The following is an 18,161-nucleotide window of genomic DNA, read 5'->3' as shown; positions in this document are numbered from 1 at the left end:
CTAGGCATTTAGTGTTGATGAACGCACTTGTTCGACGTTGGTTTACGAAATTTCGTATCGGAGATTTTACCCACAAAGATGAGTCCCGAAGTGGCCGACCTACAGTAATCGAGGACGGCGGAAGAACTGGGCGTCCGCTCCATTGCGATTTTTAATGGTTTCAAAAGTATTGGAATGGTCAACAATCTCGAAAAGTGGGTGCCCAACGATTTGAACGATCCACAGAAATTGTCACGTTTCGAGGTCTGTTCTTCTTTGCTTCTGCACAACCAAAGTGATCCTCTACGACAACAGGAGATGTTCAGGACAGTGGTTGGACGCCAAAGACCAACCTAAGTTCTTCCCAAAGATGAAAACCCACCAAAAAAGGCCATGGTTACTGTGTGGTGGTCAGCGGCTGGTGTGATTCAGTATAACTTTCTGCAACCGGGCCAAATTATCACATCAGAGTCCTATTATGAGGTAATCGACGAAATGTACCGAACATTGCGTCACTAAGAGCCGGCACTGGTCAACAGCCTCACAAATCACTGCCCGAAAATTAAAGTTCTGTCTTACCCAACATACTCTCCAGACCTCTAGCCAACCGACTACCATCTTTTCAAACACTTCCATAACTTTCTCACCGGTAGAACATTCGCCAATCTGTACCAAGCAAAACGGCCTTCGTCGGCTTTATCGTATTTCAAGCACATACTTTTCATACTGACGAAATTAATCGACTTGTGTTAATTTGAAGGTGGTTGACAATGTTTCTTGGTGCATTTCATTAGTTCGGACTTCCATTGCCTAATATGATATAAATTGATTTGAAATCCCTGAAAGAATCGGTAAAAAAATAAAGGATCAGCTGAAAAAATAACAATTATATTAAGCAAAAAAACTGAAAAATGGGAAAACATCTGTATATCGAAAACCCACTCACACAGCACAGTATCTGAACCAGGAATCCAACCACAATCAACCGACTAAGAGAAGAATCATCAAGACTCTACTAGACCGTGCTTTTGGGCTCTGTTATACAAAGGAAGGTCTTGAAAAGGAACTAGGCAACATCAAAAATGACCTTCATCGGAATGGCTACTCTAAATTGATGGTGAAACAGGTTTTAGCTAGAAGACAGCAAGAGCTCCACAAGGAAGAGAAGCCGCCACAACCAGTACTCGTACTTCCCTACATCAGAGGATTGTCGGAAAGGATAAGGATTGGGTCCAAGTATAACATCAGAACCTGCTTCAGATCTGGGAACACTGTCCGTAGTAGCCTCACAAAAACCAGGTCACCCAACGCGGACTGCGATTACAAAATTTCATTTAGCGGATACCCTACAAGTGCGGAGAATCATACATCGGTGAAACTAAGAGGCCATTGAAAGTCCGCATTGTCGAACACTAGAAACACACACAGCGAGGAGAAATCAGTAAACCAGGAATAGCAGAGCATGTTTGGACTCATCAACATAACATCAAGTAGGCTCAAGCTGAAATCATCCACAAGGAGGAATAATGGTTTAGGAGAAAATTCAAAGGAGCCACATATATGTCCAACAACGCATTTAGTCAAGCTAGCGTAGAGATACGCAACACATGGAAGCCTCTAATCAAGCGAAACACAACCAACTAGGTACATAGCACATAGAGGTAAGAGGGGATAGGTGAAAATAGTCAGATCTCGGAGGAATAAGTCTAGTTATCACCCGAAGACGATTGTGGATACTAACAATCGTAACGTCGTGACGTAACTTGGTTTGGAATCTTTTAATTTTTTTTTCTTGTTAATAAACTTATTTTTTTTATTTTCATCCTGTGTTGATAGTTCAATTATTTTTTATTTTTTAGTTGTTGCCTGTATTTCATTTCATTGTAATTTCAGTTTTTTTGCTTAGTATAAATGATATTTTTTCAGCTAATTTTTTACATTTTTTACACATTCTTTCAGGGATTTCAAATCAATTTATGTCATATTAGACAGTGGAAGTCCAAATTGATGAAATGCACTTGTGTTACCTTGGCAAAAGCGTACTGTTTCATATTCACTAAGATATTACACGTCAAAATAGACTCATAAAAACGGTCGGAACTTTTGAAACAACCTAATACTAGGCACACTGTGACTGATTAAACTCCAGCAAAGTTGATGCTCACTTCTGATTAGATTTCTTAACTCGTTCAGCTCACATTAAAGCAGCAGAATCCTCACTCTGTTCAAATCTGAAAGAAATATCTACCCTTCAGCCTGGAGTTTGCATTCTATTCTTTAAAAAATGTTTATACTTTATATAAAAACGGAGAAATAAAAAGACAAAAATTAATATTACTGAAGTTTTTTTCCCAAGACCAAACCGTTATTTCAACACTTCGACACATGTTTCGATCACCAAGTGATCATCTTCAAGAGGAAGATCAAACTAATCATACTTACAAAGTTATCCTTATTTATACTATTGATACCTCTTCTAGTGATTACATTTATCAAAGAATTGAAATCAAACAAAGCACCAGGGGTGGATGAGATTGGATCAAAGAATGTGTTTATAGTCTTGCTAAACCTCTTACATACGAAATAAACAAATCTCTCGAAAGTGGAATATTTCCTGAATCCCTAAAAATTGCTGTAATCAAACCAATTTATAAATCTGGAGACAGGCATAATGTATCAAACTACAGGCCCATATCTATTCTCTCAAATATCTCTAAAATCTTCGAGAAAATTATAAAAGCATGAATAGTAGACTATACCAAACGAAACAGCTTGATTTCCGAGAAACAATATGGGTTTATGAATGGGAGATCAACTCAGGACGCTATAGCGGATTTAATTAAAAAACTGTTCAATGCTTTAGATTCGAAGGAGCTCTCCATTTGTCTATTCGTTGATCTCTCAAAAGCATTTGATACCGTCAGCCATCCAGATTTATTAGAAACCCTCGAGAATATCGGATTCAGGGGGATTACACTTCGATTGATGAAAAGTTATCTTGAAAACCGAAAACAATGGGTAAGTATTAATGATGAAATGAGTAATAACAGAACTATAAGATACGGGGTCCCCCAGGGAACAGTGCTCGATCCAATTTTGTTTATTATTTATATCAATTCTCTATTCGACCTACCTATTCCTGCTGAGATAACCTGTTTTGCTGATGATACTGTATTCTTCTTCAAAGAAGAGAATTGGGATATCTTGAAAGAACAAGTGACATCTTCATTCCCCGTAATCATGGAATATTTCAGTAGTAAACTACTCACTGTAAATGTAAAGAAAACCATGTACACATCTTTCACAAGCTACGAATCAAATCTACCCAACTATTCATCTATAGGTGTTCGAATATCAGATGATATAGTACAACTCAAATCAACCAACACAGTTAAATATTTAGGTATTACGCTTGACAGTAACTTGAAGTGGAACACGCATATAAATAATCTGACAAAAAAACTGAGATATATGGTATATAAATTTAAATACCTAAAAAATATCCTTGGCTTAGGCGAGGATATAAAAAATTATATAAGTTTTCTTCCTGTGTCTCAGTTTCCATTAATTCTTCAGATAGAGTAGCCTGTCTAACAGGTCACAGTGAAAATTCGCAACCTATTAGACAGGCTACTCTATCTGAAGAATTAATGGAAACTGAGACACAGGAAGAAAACTTACAATATAATTTTTTATATCCTCGCCTAAGCCAGATTGCTCCAAAGGGCATGTGAAACAAAATCAAATTTTAAATCTCAATATACAATGTTTAAATAATAAAATTGATCAAATGACTGCATATATAAATCAACAAGAGGAAATAAAAATTGCAGTATTGACAGAGCACTGGCTAAATCAGTGGCAAATAGATACCTTAGTTATTGAAAATTTCATTGTGGGGACTTACTACTCTAGAACACATCACATATATGGGGGGGTAATGATACTTCTCAGAAACAATATGGAGTACAGAGAAATGAAAGAGGTGGCAGGTTTTTCAATTGAAATGCAGATTGAAATCGTTGGAGTTATAACAAAATATGGAATAATTCTGGCACTCTACAGATCGCCACAAGGAGAAATCGATATATTTTTAGAACAGCTGGACTCAGTCTTGCAATTTATAACAGGAACGAATAATATGGAAAATATTTATTTAGCGGGAGATTTTAACATCGATTTCATGACTGAAAGTAACACATGCTGTTCTGTAGAGGATCTGCTGTCATCCTATGGATTACATAAAACAACTGTAGAACCATCACGTGTAACATATAGATCTCAAAGCTGCATCGATAACATATTCACAAACACAATTTCTGAAACGAACTCTCAAACAGTAAATTTACATATGTCAGATCATATGAGACAAATACGGAATTTGCCTCAAAAAGATGAAAGAATAAAAAATCACATGGTGACAGTGAGAAACATAAATATTAAAAACATTGAAAAATGCAAAGAGAAATTATCAGAATTGGATTGGACAGCATTACTTGAAAATCTTGATCCCTGTACAGCCTACACATGCTACCATGATGCATTTCTGACAATATATGAATCATGTTTTCCTATAAAAGAAAAAACAAATGAAAGAAGAACAAAATCGTCAAAATGGTACACTGAAGAACTGAAAAAGATGAAAAATAGATTGGATACCTTAGACACAATAAGGAAAGTAAGATCAGATGAAGCATCAGAAAGAGCTTATGTTCAGTACAAACACGATTATAATAGAAACATAATAGAAACAAAAAAGAGGTATAATGAAGAGTACATTGCACAGGCTGTCGACAAAACTAAAGCAATATGGAATATTATTAAGTCTGAAACAGCACCGAATATTACAAAAATCAACAAATCTAAACTCATGGCTGATGAGTTAAACGACTATTTTGCAATGGTAGGATCAGAAACAGCAAGTAAAATAGGAAAAATCAATGTTCCCGCTATTGAAATGCTGAGAAATAATAATATAGATAATGTCCGATCAATCTATTTTTCTGAAGCGGATGAAAAAGAAATTAAACAAATTTTAAATGAAATTAAACGTAAACGAACTGAAGATATATTTGGAATTTCAACCACAATTTTGAAGGACTTAGGTGATGTAATAGCGCAACCTATTGCATTAATAATCAATAAATGCATAAACGAAGGGGTGTTTCCAGATGAACTAAAGCATGCAAAAGTTATACCAGTTTTTAAAAAAGGGGAAGATATTCCAAATAACTTTAGACCCATTTCAATTCTACCAGTAATAGCAAAGATTTTCGAAATGGTAATCAAAAAGAGATTAGTCCAGTTCTTTGACAGTTCAGCATATTTCAACAGCTCTCAGCATGGATATCAGCAAGGAAAATCTACAATGACAGTAATGATAGAGATTATTCAAAAAATCATAGATGCCATTGATAATCAAGAGGACTGCCAGATATTAAGCTGTGACTTAAGTAAAGCTTTCGATACTGTTGACCATGAAATACTGTTAGAGAAATTATCATATTATGGAGTAAGAGGAATTTCGTATAAACTGCTCAAGTCATACCTGTCAAATCGTTTCCAATCGACATGGTGGAAAAATTCACTATCTCAGACAATTCCGGTAACTCAAGGAGTGCCCCAAGGTTCTATTTTAGGGCCAATTCTGTTTATCATCTACACAAACGATCTTCTCGAAAATATTAAGGTTTATGCATCAAGTGCATATGCAGATGATACAACTTTTCTAGTTGAAGGCAAAGATGAAGGTGACATAAGACAACAGACAGAGCAAGTTCTAGCCGAATCAGATATTTGGTTTACGGCAAATATACTCCTGCTAAACAAAGAAAAAACTCAAAGGCTAATGATGTCAAGCAAAAACAATACAGAGGAAAAATCACTAAAATTCCTTGGAATACATCTGGACTCAAAACTAAATTGGAAGGTACAAATAAGCAAAATGAGTAAGAAGCTTAATTCAGCAATATATAGTATAAGGAGAATGAAAACAATTTCAACACATCAAGCGGCTAAAATAACCTATTTTTCAAACTTTCACAGCATAGCAACTTACGGAATCCTTTTGTGGGGCACAAGTTCTGATTCAAACAAAATATTTGTTCAGTAAAAAAAAGCCATCAGAATTCTATGCGGACTTGCATATAGAGATAGCTGCAAAGAGGCTTTTCGTCAACATAGAATCCTCACCATTCCCAGTGCATATATATATATATATATATATATATATATATATATATATATATATATATATATATATATATATATATATATAGTTGTCTAAAATATGTTCAGGCAAATCCAGAGATGTTTTCAAAAAATGTACTCAATCATTCCTATGATACCAGAAATAAAGATTGCAAGTTCCTCTTCATCGATTGAAGAAAACACAGCAAGGATGCGATTATTGGGGCGAAAAATTATATAATAAAATTCCAGACTTTGCAAAAAAGAAACACTCGAATGACATCTCCATCTGGCTGAAAAATGTCCTAATAAAAAAAAGTTTCTATTCAATAGAAGATTTTATAAATGAATAATACATGTACTACATCTCTTGTAGGTTTACATGTGCATGATAATTTTGTATATATTTATTTTATTTTGATCTGTGCATCTCTGTGTATATATATTTTAATTTTAATACTAAGGAAATAACGACGTTGTAATGTTTCATTTACAATGAATAAATTGATTGATTGATTGATTGATTGATATTAAAATTGTCTATCATGCATTAGTAAAAACACATCTGTATGGTATTATCACATGGGAAGGGGTCACTAATTATAACCTTAAGAACTTGGAGACACTCCACAAGTGGATTATCAAGATCATTTTGAATAGACCCTATACTTACCCAAGCGACGATCTATATGCTGAAGCCGAACTGATGGACATACGACAAATTTTTGCTCTAACATTACTGGTATATCAACGAAAAAATCTCAAACATGCTAAAACTGTTGATCACTTACATCATTCACGTTATAGAATACATTCGATTGAAATACCAAAAATGTCAAAAACTATTAGACAACGCAGCTGTACCTATCTTGCTCCTAGGTTATATAATGTTATACCCGCCCATATCAGATATAAACTCCCTTACTCTCTTCAAATCTAGAATTAAAAAATGGTTGAAACAAACTCCCAGAGCAAATATTCATCACTGGATCGATATAAAAAATAATTAATTATAAGTATATAATTGTAATGTTGTATGATTTCAGTGTATACATAGTGAGATTTGTGTATAAATGTGAATGATTGTGTGAGTGTAAATATGTTTCAAGTTATATTATTTACATTGTTATTAATTAAAGATTTGTTTTCGAATACACCTCTTTCAATTCCTGACTGAATTCCACAACTCAAAATTGAAACCATTACTTCGAACACCCAAAATTTTGACTAATTTTCATTTGATCTGATGCAGAGAGAATAATTGTATGAGATATTTTTAAAAATAATAGTCATTCTCAAGACTTTACATTTTAAGCAATAACTCAACAACGCCGTAACCGAATTTCAAAAACCCAACATGAAATGATATCAGAATTTAACGTAGCATCTGAATATGTAATGATATACAGGGCGTTCTATTTTAAAAAATGAAATTTTGGTCTGTAGCACCTACACCAAACACCCTGTATATTTAAAAATTATATCAAAATATAACTCTCATGAACTCCTAAAACTTTTGTATGAAACATTTTTGTGTATCTCCTTCAACAAACCAGATATTGCCTGTCACATAAAATGTGGGACACCCGGTATAGGACTGGTGTGTATTGGTGTATATAGAACTGCTTAAGGCACTATGATATTCTTGGAATATATCTTTTTATGAAATATTCAAATAATAATACACGTTAAAAACACACTATTTACTATCATTATATGACAATGATTTTTTGTTTTTTGAAACTGAAACGCTTATAGACATTTGAATGTGATGTTACCATCATGAAAGTCAAACTTAAAATTATATTCGATTTCTTTATGGTTGCGCCCAGGAAAAAGACATACTCCTTGCCGAGTGTACATGTCCCAGTGAATATTTTTTCCTATTTCAATGGGGCGAATTGGTCCCGTTGTAATAGTGCTGTCTGGGGAATCATCCAAATTCCAGTCAACCCAAAGAGCTATGCCATTACACTCCATATTTCTGAAAAAGAAATCACATGAGTAAATTATACTAGTTATACTTTAGAAAAAGTAAAAAACTAGATATTAACCGTAAAAAAAAATATTTTGTTTTGGTTGGTTTCCGGGTTTTGCCGTGGCCTTCTTTGATTATATTCTCCAAACGTTTCAACTGCAACAGTTGAAACAGTTGGGTCAGTGAATTCGTGGGTTAGCCGTTTGATAAACCCTAAAGTCTATCCAAATCCAAGATAGAGTAAAACATAGAGTAAAGCGTGATGTTCACGTGATCGCCCAGTGTCAGATGGAAAGGGCAGCGTTCATTGGTAAATTCGCCTTCTTGGTACGAGTTCGGTACCAGCACAGGGTTGTAATCAGTCATTTGCGTGTTTGTGTGGCGTGCGTTATAGTATATTGTTTAAAATTGTTTTCCAAGATGTCCAGTACAGACACTGCTGATGACACTGTGAGCTATCCTCTGAGTAAGACATTTGAGTGTTGAAATGAAAGAAGTGATTTTAAATGTGTTCAAGAAATAGATGGAAGAAATTGAGACATCGACTGTCGACGAAGTCGTATCGAAAGTTTCCGATAAAATTGGAGTGTGTTGCGCTTCGATTTACAATGTTTTACGGGAATATAAACAAAATCATACATTTTCCAAACCGAATACAAATCAGAATCGTCAAACCATTATAAAATCAATAGATGATGCTGATAAACATGCAATCAGGAGGAAAGTGCATGAGTACTTTTTCAGAAATGAAATACCCACGATAGACAAAGTACTCACAGAAATAAATGAAGATGTTTTATTGCCAAGTTTTAAGCGGTCAACATTCCATAAAGTATTGAAACATTTGAATTTTGTATGGAAAAAACGAGGGCGCAATAATTTATTATTGGATAGAGAGGAAATTGTGTTAAGGAGGAGAGAGTATTTGACCAAAATTAAATATTATAGGGAAAAACAGAGAACAATTTATCATATGGTTGAAACCTGGCTAATTCTGGTCATACTACTCGTAAAGTATGGGTTGATGAAACTGTGACCTCATCTAGGAGGGCTTTTCTAGATGGACTATCCACCGGATTAACAAATCCATCAGGTAAACTTATATTTATATTAAGACCTGCCTCAATCTTAATATATAAAAAGTAACCCTCGTATTTGTTTTATTTACTTACATACCTCTTCATAATTTCAGGTGAAGGAAAACGGCTTATTATTTGTCACATCGGCAATGAGAATGGGTTTATTGCTGAAGGGCTGTGGTGTTTCGAGTCGAAGAAAACTGGAGATTATCACGAAGAAATGAACGGTGAATCTTTCGAACAGTGGTTTTCCAAAGTTCCACCCCATCTGGAGGATAATGATGTGATTGTAATGGACAATGCACCTTATCATTCGCGACGGTTCGAGAAGATTCTGACAACGTCTTCAAAGAAGGTTGAAATCCAAAATTGGCTGCCATCAAAGAATATTAGCTTTGAAGACGTTCAAATTTGCAGATCTCAAAGTACTTTTTTTTTACTTTGAAAAGAGTCACAGCGGAGAGATGGGAGAAGTGTGTTTGGCATGTGATATCCGAAGTCGAGACAAAGATGTGGAAGCTTGATAACATAATAGAGGCACAAAGCGAGCCACTGATAATTCAGATTGGTGAGGATGACACTACTGATGAAGAGACAAATTCATCCAGTTGAATAATTCTGATTAATATTCCTTCTGATTTTATTGATTTTATATAATGCTTGAGTGCGCTGTGAAAAATCCAATGAAAATCTTTTTATATTACACATAGTATCTGCATTTTTCCCGTTAAACTGCAAAACTTGTGCATTTCACTCTTTATTATAAAAAAGTTTTCCTAAGTATGATATAGCATTTGCGATCAACAAGATGTTGGTTCTGAATACGACCCTGGCCAATTCTTGGGATTTTCAATATCACGTGCGTAGGGCATATCAATGTTAACATCCACTCTATCTTGGATTTGAATTTGCTTTAGCATTTTCATGGCTTTATTGATAGCCGTGGGTATATGTAGACTGAAGCTCAAGGTGGGATCAAGAACAACCCCAAGGTCTTTTATTTGAATAACAGACTCCAAGACATGAGCATTAAAAGTGTAATCAAAAGTGGTAGAAGGTACATGGGATCGATAAAAGCGCATGACATGGCACTTTGTGGTATTCAAGTCCATGCCATTTGAGGAGCACCAGTTTGATAGACTGTCAAGGTCAGACTGAAGCTTATGGGCATCCAAAGAGGTTCTAATAATTAGGAAAAGTTTTAAATCATCTGCATATAATAGTGCTTTGGCGCGCCGTAGGCAATGAATAATGTCGTTAATAGATAAATTGAATAATAAGGGACCGAGGTGTGACCCCTGAAGGGGTGAACACATTAATATGAAAACCGAAATATCACATAAGTATCGTACTGAAGGCGTTCTAAGGGTGGTGCCTGTGCGAAAGTAGCGATTCACTTAGGATTTGAATCGCTGGAGAGTAAATTTATTCGGAAAAACGTTCTCAGAAAGTTTATTGCACGTAAACGCAGTTCTCCAAATGAAAGAGTTCTTAATCAAATGAATGTGTCTCTCAAAATGGACCCAAAAATAATCTCCTCAAATATTAGCTTCAAAGAACACCCTGTACAATATTCATATCAAAATATGCTACTTGGATAAGAATACGTGTAGACAGATTCAAAGAAATTTTGGCCTTACCCTTGTATGTGAAATATTCCTCTGTGTTCCAAAGATTCTTCAGGAATATTAATCAAATCTATTTCAGCAATATCAGCTACTGAACTAAGGGCACGTCCAGGATACTCCCAGAGAGGTTGAGCCTCCACATTATCATCACTTATCTTGCAGGATTCCTGTAATCAAGAATCAGTTATGTCGATATGAGGTTTTTGAAAAAATATTCATGGAAAAGTTATTTTGAGGATAAATTGATAGATGTAGCCGTTACTACGTGGTATGAAATCATAATGAAGAAAAGACAATTGAAACGTTCTATATTTTTTCCCAAATAAAAGTGGTAAAAACATAGAAAGTTTAAATTCTCTTTTCTTCAATATTTTGGGGAATTTTTATTTCTTTTATAACTATTTAATATTCATAGTCATACACAGAGCCAACTCTCATACTTTCTCAAATATTTCATCTCACCCTCTCACTGTTTGTTTTGGCTTTCTACTTTTCCGATATATAAAGAATGGAAAATTTATACATTACACACAAGATCGGAAGACCGTGGGTTCGATTCCTGCCTCGACCAGATATTTTTCTCGAGAGAATTTATCTGGTTGAAGCTGGGATGATTCTGCAACCGTGTTAGGAATCACACGTTGAAAGGTAAAACCTCGTTAGTTCTTAGCTCGCACAAGTTTCTCAACTTCTGAGAGTTGTCGTTCGTATGGGGGCGACAGCTGATTATCGGAAAAACAGATTTTAAACAGATTTTGTTTCAAACTGATACAATATATGAATAACTCTCAATCTTTAAGTGGACATTCAGGCGTTTCAGGAAAGACAAGTTTCAACTCCTTATTACCTTTTAGATATCTCTGAAAGACGTTATGTACCGCTCTTGGTGGAATTAAATGTGCCAAGTCAATCTAACACCTCCCGCGAAAGTATCTATGAAATAGAGACAAATCTCTAACCTTTCTTCAAATTTCCAGACTATCAAAGTTACAGGTGATGTTCGGGTCTCCAATCAGATGAATGGCTCTGTTCTGTATGGAATCCAGCAGCTTCAGGGTATGCTCAGGGGCGGAGCTCAATACATGAGAACAATATTCCAAAGAAGGTTTAATCTGAGCTTCATAAAGCATCAAAAGTTGCTGAGGTGTGTACAGTTTTCTGGTTCCAAACAGTAGTACAGCTTTTGAGAAGCAACCTTTGCAATTCCAGCGACATAATTTGTGACAAGACATATTGGTGTCCATTTCAAACCCCAACAAACCTATCTGACATTATTATATCTGGTTCGAAGACGTTTAACTTTTTGGAGAAAACCGGTGCCTTGTTTTCGTGGCACTGAATTGAATCTGGTTACTTTCAACCCAATCCAAATGGAATGACGAGACAATCGTCAGCAAAGCAATATATTGGATTCCTGTTTTTTCCAATATATCGTTTATATACAACAAAATGAGGGATGGAGACAATATGGATCCCTGAGGATCACCAGCGTTGATGGTAAAAGTATTGAAGAGATATCCATCAAAGACCACTTGCACGAAACCCTCATGCCACACACAGTCGAAGGCCTTAGAAATATCAAGCGTAACAGCTCTTGACTTTTCATGTTTCTCAATTTCGTACAACCTCTGATCCAAAACAAAAACTTCTCCCAAACACCAGAACTCAATACTTCTTTCAAAGCGTGTACCAACCAAGTTGGTGTCTTCAAGGGATAAAGAAAACTAATTCCTAACTCTGAAGCTGGTATCTATTCGATTTCAGACAGTTTTCATGAATTCTATGGCCGTTCTTCAAGGCGTGTTAAGTGACACTAGATTTTTCTGGCCTCTGAAATTGAATATGTGCTGTGATTTCTTTGAAACGATTTTCAATGGCACGTTAGACTGACCAATATATTCTTTATCACAGTTTCGTCCGATATTTCATTTATCAAAACCTTTTCTTTGGGGTAACCTACTATTTATTAAGTATTGAGTTTGGATTCGTTTGTTTTATCATTATTTATTTCTAAAACCATTAAGAACATGCTCTACTCTTTTTCAATTTTTATGTCTCTCCAATATGTTCAAAAATTATAAAAAGGCAGGTCCCAGAATAGATTCCTATGGATCTCCAAAAGTTATCAGGAAACTCTATGAATGCTAACCTGTTGATATGGTCTGTGTACAGAAGGAGACAATTAACTGTAGTGGTATGCCCCGGACTCCATACAATTCTTATATGTTTAAAAGATAGTTATGTATGATGCAATCAAATGCCTTTGATAGGTCCTACATATTAGCACATGTATATAGGTTTTTGTCGATTGTTTCTATGATTTTTTTCATAATAGAAATAATTGCTTCTGTTTTTGATTTAATTGTTCTATAAAAATAGTGTTCATTGGGGAAGAGTTGGTTATCTTCGAAATATGACATGAGAATTCTAAATATTTAGAGAAGACTGGAAGAAGTAAGATTGGTCTGGATAGATTAATGTTATTATTATCCTTTGTTTTCGAAAAGGAACTACTTCAACAAGATGGTTCAACAAGTTTTAATTCGTCTGGAAAAATACCGTATTCTGAACATATATTGATAATATAGTACAAAACTGAAGCTAAATCATCAGAAATGAATTTGACAACCTTCAAGTTCAATCCATAAACTATAGGAGTTTTCCGATTCTTTATAATATATTTAATTTCAGTCTCTATGGAAGGGGCAATAAATAAAGAAGCCAGAGGAGTTTTGGTTATTTTTTCAAGAATTGCATAGAAACTTCATCACATTTGGGTATTTGAAATTGCCAATATTCATCCCAACATTGGGATAAACATCATCAACAACAACAAAATTATTGATATTATCTGCCTCAATATCAGTTTCCCTTTTTTTATCCTGAGTTGTCCAATCTGTGATTGGACAACTGGTGTCTATCTATTATTAAAAGTATTAGTTTCTTTTTTTGTAGATATTATCTGCTTTTCGTGACTTTAAATAAATTTCATATACGAGTATTCATGGCTTGAGATGATTCCTCTTCGGGAAAGGGATTATAAAATTCACCAAGAAAAATTCTAAAAAGTTAGCTAAACAGATCATCCTCTACTGAATACAATTTAGTCCAGTCAAATTGTGACAGAGTTTGTTCAAAATCATTCAATTCAGGTTGGGAAATTATTCTAATTTTTTATATTAACATTCTCTATGGGTTTTAAAACCTTAACGTTTTTTTTTCTACCATTTGGAAGACATCTGACTTGTCCATTTCTCTCAAGTCTCTGAAAAACACTGCAGCTTCATGGGTTTGTTGCATTTTTCCCCATCTTTTTCATGACACCTATACCAACAATCTTGTTCCGTGTACTAATTTGTTCATTTTTGTATGTCGCTTTCTTTCGGACATAATTTGGGTTGTCCAGTGCCACACATTTGCATGAAATGTAACGAACTGTCTCTGTCCCTTTGTTGCATTGCCTACAGCTAAGCTTTCCGTTGTAGAGCCCAATTTTGTTCAGGTGTCCTCTCAATGAACAGTGTCCAGTGAGTAGATCTGTAATTGTTTTGAGCTAATTTCTGCTGAAGCAATTTTTCATTTAAGTCCAGACTCGTTTGCCTCCCTTGAAATTCATGACATTAGACTATTGAATCCATAATTTATTGAATGTAAAAATGTACAGTACAATAAAAATGGTATCATCGTCCCTAGTTTCTCTTTGTCTCACTCTAAAATTTAGTGACCTACTAACAATTTGAATAGAAGCAATAAATCTGTTCATATTCGCTTATTTTCCTAAGTTGTCAAATGGAGGATTGAACATATGCCATTATGGTTGTATAACGTCCCATTTTGTAAACAGTAGTCCTCAGGAATGTATTAAGGACTCTTTTCAATATCTTAAAATCCACGTGAGAAGAAGGCCACACAATTCATGCATACGCTAAGTTTGATCTCATAAGTGAATAATACAAAATTCTCATTGTATCAACAGAGGAGTCCTTACTGATTTTAGATACAGAGCCTAAGAGTTTTAGTGATTTGAGTATAATACTATTAATATAAGTTTTGAATGTCAGTTTTCCATCAAACATAATACCGAGATCTTTAACTTCCTCAACTTGGTTCAAAGACAGGAAGTTTATACAACATTCAAAGGTAATAGGTGACTGGGAGCAATTAAAGCACATTACTACTACACATTCATCTAAATGAAGATCCAAGTAATTCTTTCTACACCCATCAGTTGATTGGTTTATATCAGATTGAAGTCACATACAATCATCACAGGATTCAATCTGACGATACAACTTAAAATCATCTTCAAAAAGTAAGTCGATTCAGTCAATGATGTGGATAGATAGATCATTAATAAAAAAGTATTTAATAGTAAAGATTCACAATGACTCTCTTGGGGAACACCAGAGAGAACATTGATGGTTTTCGATATATAATTGTTGATCCTCACCCACTGAATTCTACCCAATAAGAAGCTCCTAACCCAAGATAAAATACTGCCCCCCCCCCTAAATCCAAAAGCTTTTAGTTTATCAAGTAAGATTCTATGATTATCTCCATCAAATACATTTGAGAAATCAGTGTAAATTGAATGAACTTCACACCGACACTTCAAAGTATCCAATATGTTCTTCTGATAAATCAGCAGATCGGTCACAGATTTCTATTGAATTCCCCTAATTCTTTCCACATTGTCCATTCGATTGTAGGCAAATTTTCATTTCTACCTCTTGAATATTGATAACTAATAAAAAAATACAAACTACACCTGAGAATTCAAAAGTAATCTAAAAAATAACAGGTTTTCAAACGGAATATCAATGAGCTGGTAAATATTTTACTAACCTCGATAAGCTCATCAAAATTTTTCATCAAGAATCCTTCACAGCTTCTGAGGGGACTTCTAATTTTGAACAAATCTTTGAAATGAACAGCCACACCTCTAATATGTGCTTTTTTTGGAAATATTTGAGCATCATCAGCAACAAATTTTGTCATTCCTTTCAACAGATAAAGGAACATTAAGTTATCCCACGGCAAAATACTGGTAATGTAGTATGGTTCACCCAAAACTATATTTACATCTCTGAGATTTACTTCCTTCAAATTATCCAAAGATGGAATTACAGTAACATTTTCAATTCTGTTGACTTTGATATATTCCTCCAAAATGTTCCTGGATATGCGATTGGTTTCTACAAAAAATATATTTTTTGCTCCAAGTTTCGCAGCAGAAAGAGCTAGAAAGAATCCATCACTTACAACGAGAATTTGGCTTTCACTATTAACATATTTTTCAAGGAGCGCAATATATTTTTTGTTTCTTCTAGAATCATTCATTTGACCTATCCTTGTCCGTGAAAATGTTATATGTATACCACATTCACAAATGGGGTTCAAATAATGAGTATTCGAAATTCTCAAATCCTCAACCAGATTGAACCACAAAGAATATTCGTCATGACAGCTTAATAAGTTTATTTCTTGGTCCTTATGAACAGATACTTCTTTAGGTAAGTAATATACAGCTTGCATCCAATGATCACGCCATGGTATGTCAATATCATTTTTTGTTTTTGACGCAGGATGGGCCCAGCAAGGAGCACAACTAAGGATTATTTTTCCCTCTGTGTCCATTTGCAATTCCCACCACATAAATACAGCTTGTGCTTTACCATCTTGTTTAGCTTTGACAGTGTTGATAGTTGACCTTTCATAAATGAAAGGAGTTCTACCTGACCAATCAAAACGTAAAACAGGTAGGGGAGCAACTATCGTATTGAACGAGTTCAAAGGTAGTTGACTAAGTTGAATGTCATGTACCGCAGTTGAACCAGCACAATTTTTTATGGATTCTGGCACTTTTATCAAACTTTCACCATCCATATCGAATACATCTTTCACTTTGTTCCAATTCTGCACTAGAGGACACTCAACGACCTGAGCATATATTGTGGCAGACTCAGGAACTACTATAGAATCTCTCTCCAGTAAGTTTTTATGAGCATGACTGAACGTGGAAAGTGCACCTTCTCCTATTAACTCTGTATCAAAAACTTCTGTGACCAATATATTGCACCTCTCTCTCAAATCACCACCTTCCCCAACAGTCAAATCAGTAGATCTTTTCGGTATAACACGAATTCTATCTTGGAAACCATTTAATTCAATTATTTTCAAAGCACAGTCGCTCATAGGCTTGAAAGCTTCACATGCAATAACAGAATCTGCCCCATTTCGTGCTGCCATCATGGAGAGCAATCCTGTTCCTGTTCCGATGTCCAAAACGTTGGCATTTTTTCCCTTTGCATGTGTCCTGTCGATTGCATCTTTCAAAGCCTTCTCATACAGTTGATTTCTTTCTGTATCATGGAGCATATCAGCAAAAGCTGATCTAGCAACTTCTTGGTGGTAATCATAACTTTCATTTTGAACTACCCAATCATTAATTCCTGTGATTGGATTCAACTTCTGAACAAAAACGCTCATTTCTGAAAAATGTATTCTATTTAAACGGAGAGCATTGGAAAAAAACAGTTTTGAAATGAAAAGCATGCGAGACAAGGTTATATTTACAATATCACAGAATAATAAACACTCAAAATGCCTACTCCTAAGCGCGGGAAAGATAAAGTCACAGATTACAATCCCAGAGTATTTTATACTCTGAGATTACAATGTTGTCATCTGTTAGATGACTAACTGTTATTTTGAAACTATATTCTCATAGTTGTTAGGTTTTTTCCTCAGAGTATGTCTTATTATTACTCTGAGGTCTTTTCTATGTTTATGACATCAAACAAAACATTCGTTATTTGAATTTCGTGGTGTGTACAAAAATTGATGAAAACACCATTCCGTCCCATGCATTGTTCATGAAATTATTCTAGTGTATTTTTCTAGGAGATTCCAACATTCTATTGAACTTCTATCAACACTAACGACTGAGAAATCCGTGAAACTACTAATGAAATTCAATATAAGAGAATGTTCTATTGAAATTGGGAGAATGAATTTTGTTCCAATCGTATTTGCTGAAAATTGTACGTAACTTCCTATACGTAACAGTAATTAATTTCGTTTGGTCGGAACGACCACCGATAGACCGGTTTCGGGGTACTTGCTGGTCTATCGGTGGTCATCCCACAGAACTATCTAAGATATAGTTCTGTAGGTCATCCCGACCAAATGAAATTAATTAGGTGCTGGTAACGCCTGAAAATTGCTGAGTAAATCATGCTCATCCAGTACAATACTCGGGGAAAAGAAAAACTTATGTCAAAATCAAACATAACTGTTCCAAATTAC

The 18,161-nt window shown here is 34.8% G+C and overlaps 1 protein-coding gene across 1 annotated transcript; it reads right to left on the bottom strand.

Annotated features, from left to right (window-relative positions):
• Positions 1-7,856: 7,856 nt before the first annotated feature.
• Art7 (Arginine methyltransferase 7) lies at positions 7,857-17,478 on the bottom strand. The gene is made up of 3 exons (XM_023171600.2): positions 15,699-17,478; positions 10,866-11,020; positions 7,857-8,152 (listed from the first exon to the last, which is right to left on the bottom strand). Exons 1-3 carry the CDS (start codon positions 17,406-17,408, stop codon positions 7,921-7,923), a joined length of 2,097 nt encoding a protein of 698 aa, XP_023027368.2. The 5' UTR covers positions 17,409-17,478; the 3' UTR covers positions 7,857-7,920.
• Between the last annotated feature and the right edge of the window lie 683 nt (positions 17,479-18,161).

The sequence above is a fragment of the Leptinotarsa decemlineata genome, unplaced genomic scaffold, assembly GCF_025532065.1.
Source record: "Leptinotarsa decemlineata unplaced genomic scaffold, Ldec_3_MD MMD2_tig00000035_RagTag_RagTag, whole genome shotgun sequence".
NCBI lineage: Eukaryota > Metazoa > Arthropoda > Insecta > Coleoptera > Chrysomelidae > Leptinotarsa > Leptinotarsa decemlineata.
This window is presented reverse-complemented; position numbering and strand designations above follow the sequence as displayed.

What these genes read in the sequence shown, in the direction of transcription:
- Art7 (XM_023171600.2), bottom strand. Translation starts at nt 17,408, where the DNA reads ATGCTTTTCATTTCAAAACTGTTTTTTTCCAATGCTCTCCGTTTAAAT. An exon ending in ATTTTGATGAGCTTATCGAG is followed by an intron (nt 11,021 to 15,698) that starts GTTAGTAAAATA and finishes TCTTGATTACAG; the next exon opens with GAATCCTGCAAGATAAGTGA. An exon ending in GGAATATTTCACATACAAGG is followed by an intron (nt 8,153 to 10,865) that starts GTAAGGCCAAAA and finishes TTTCTTTTTCAG; the next exon opens with AAATATGGAGTGTAATGGCA.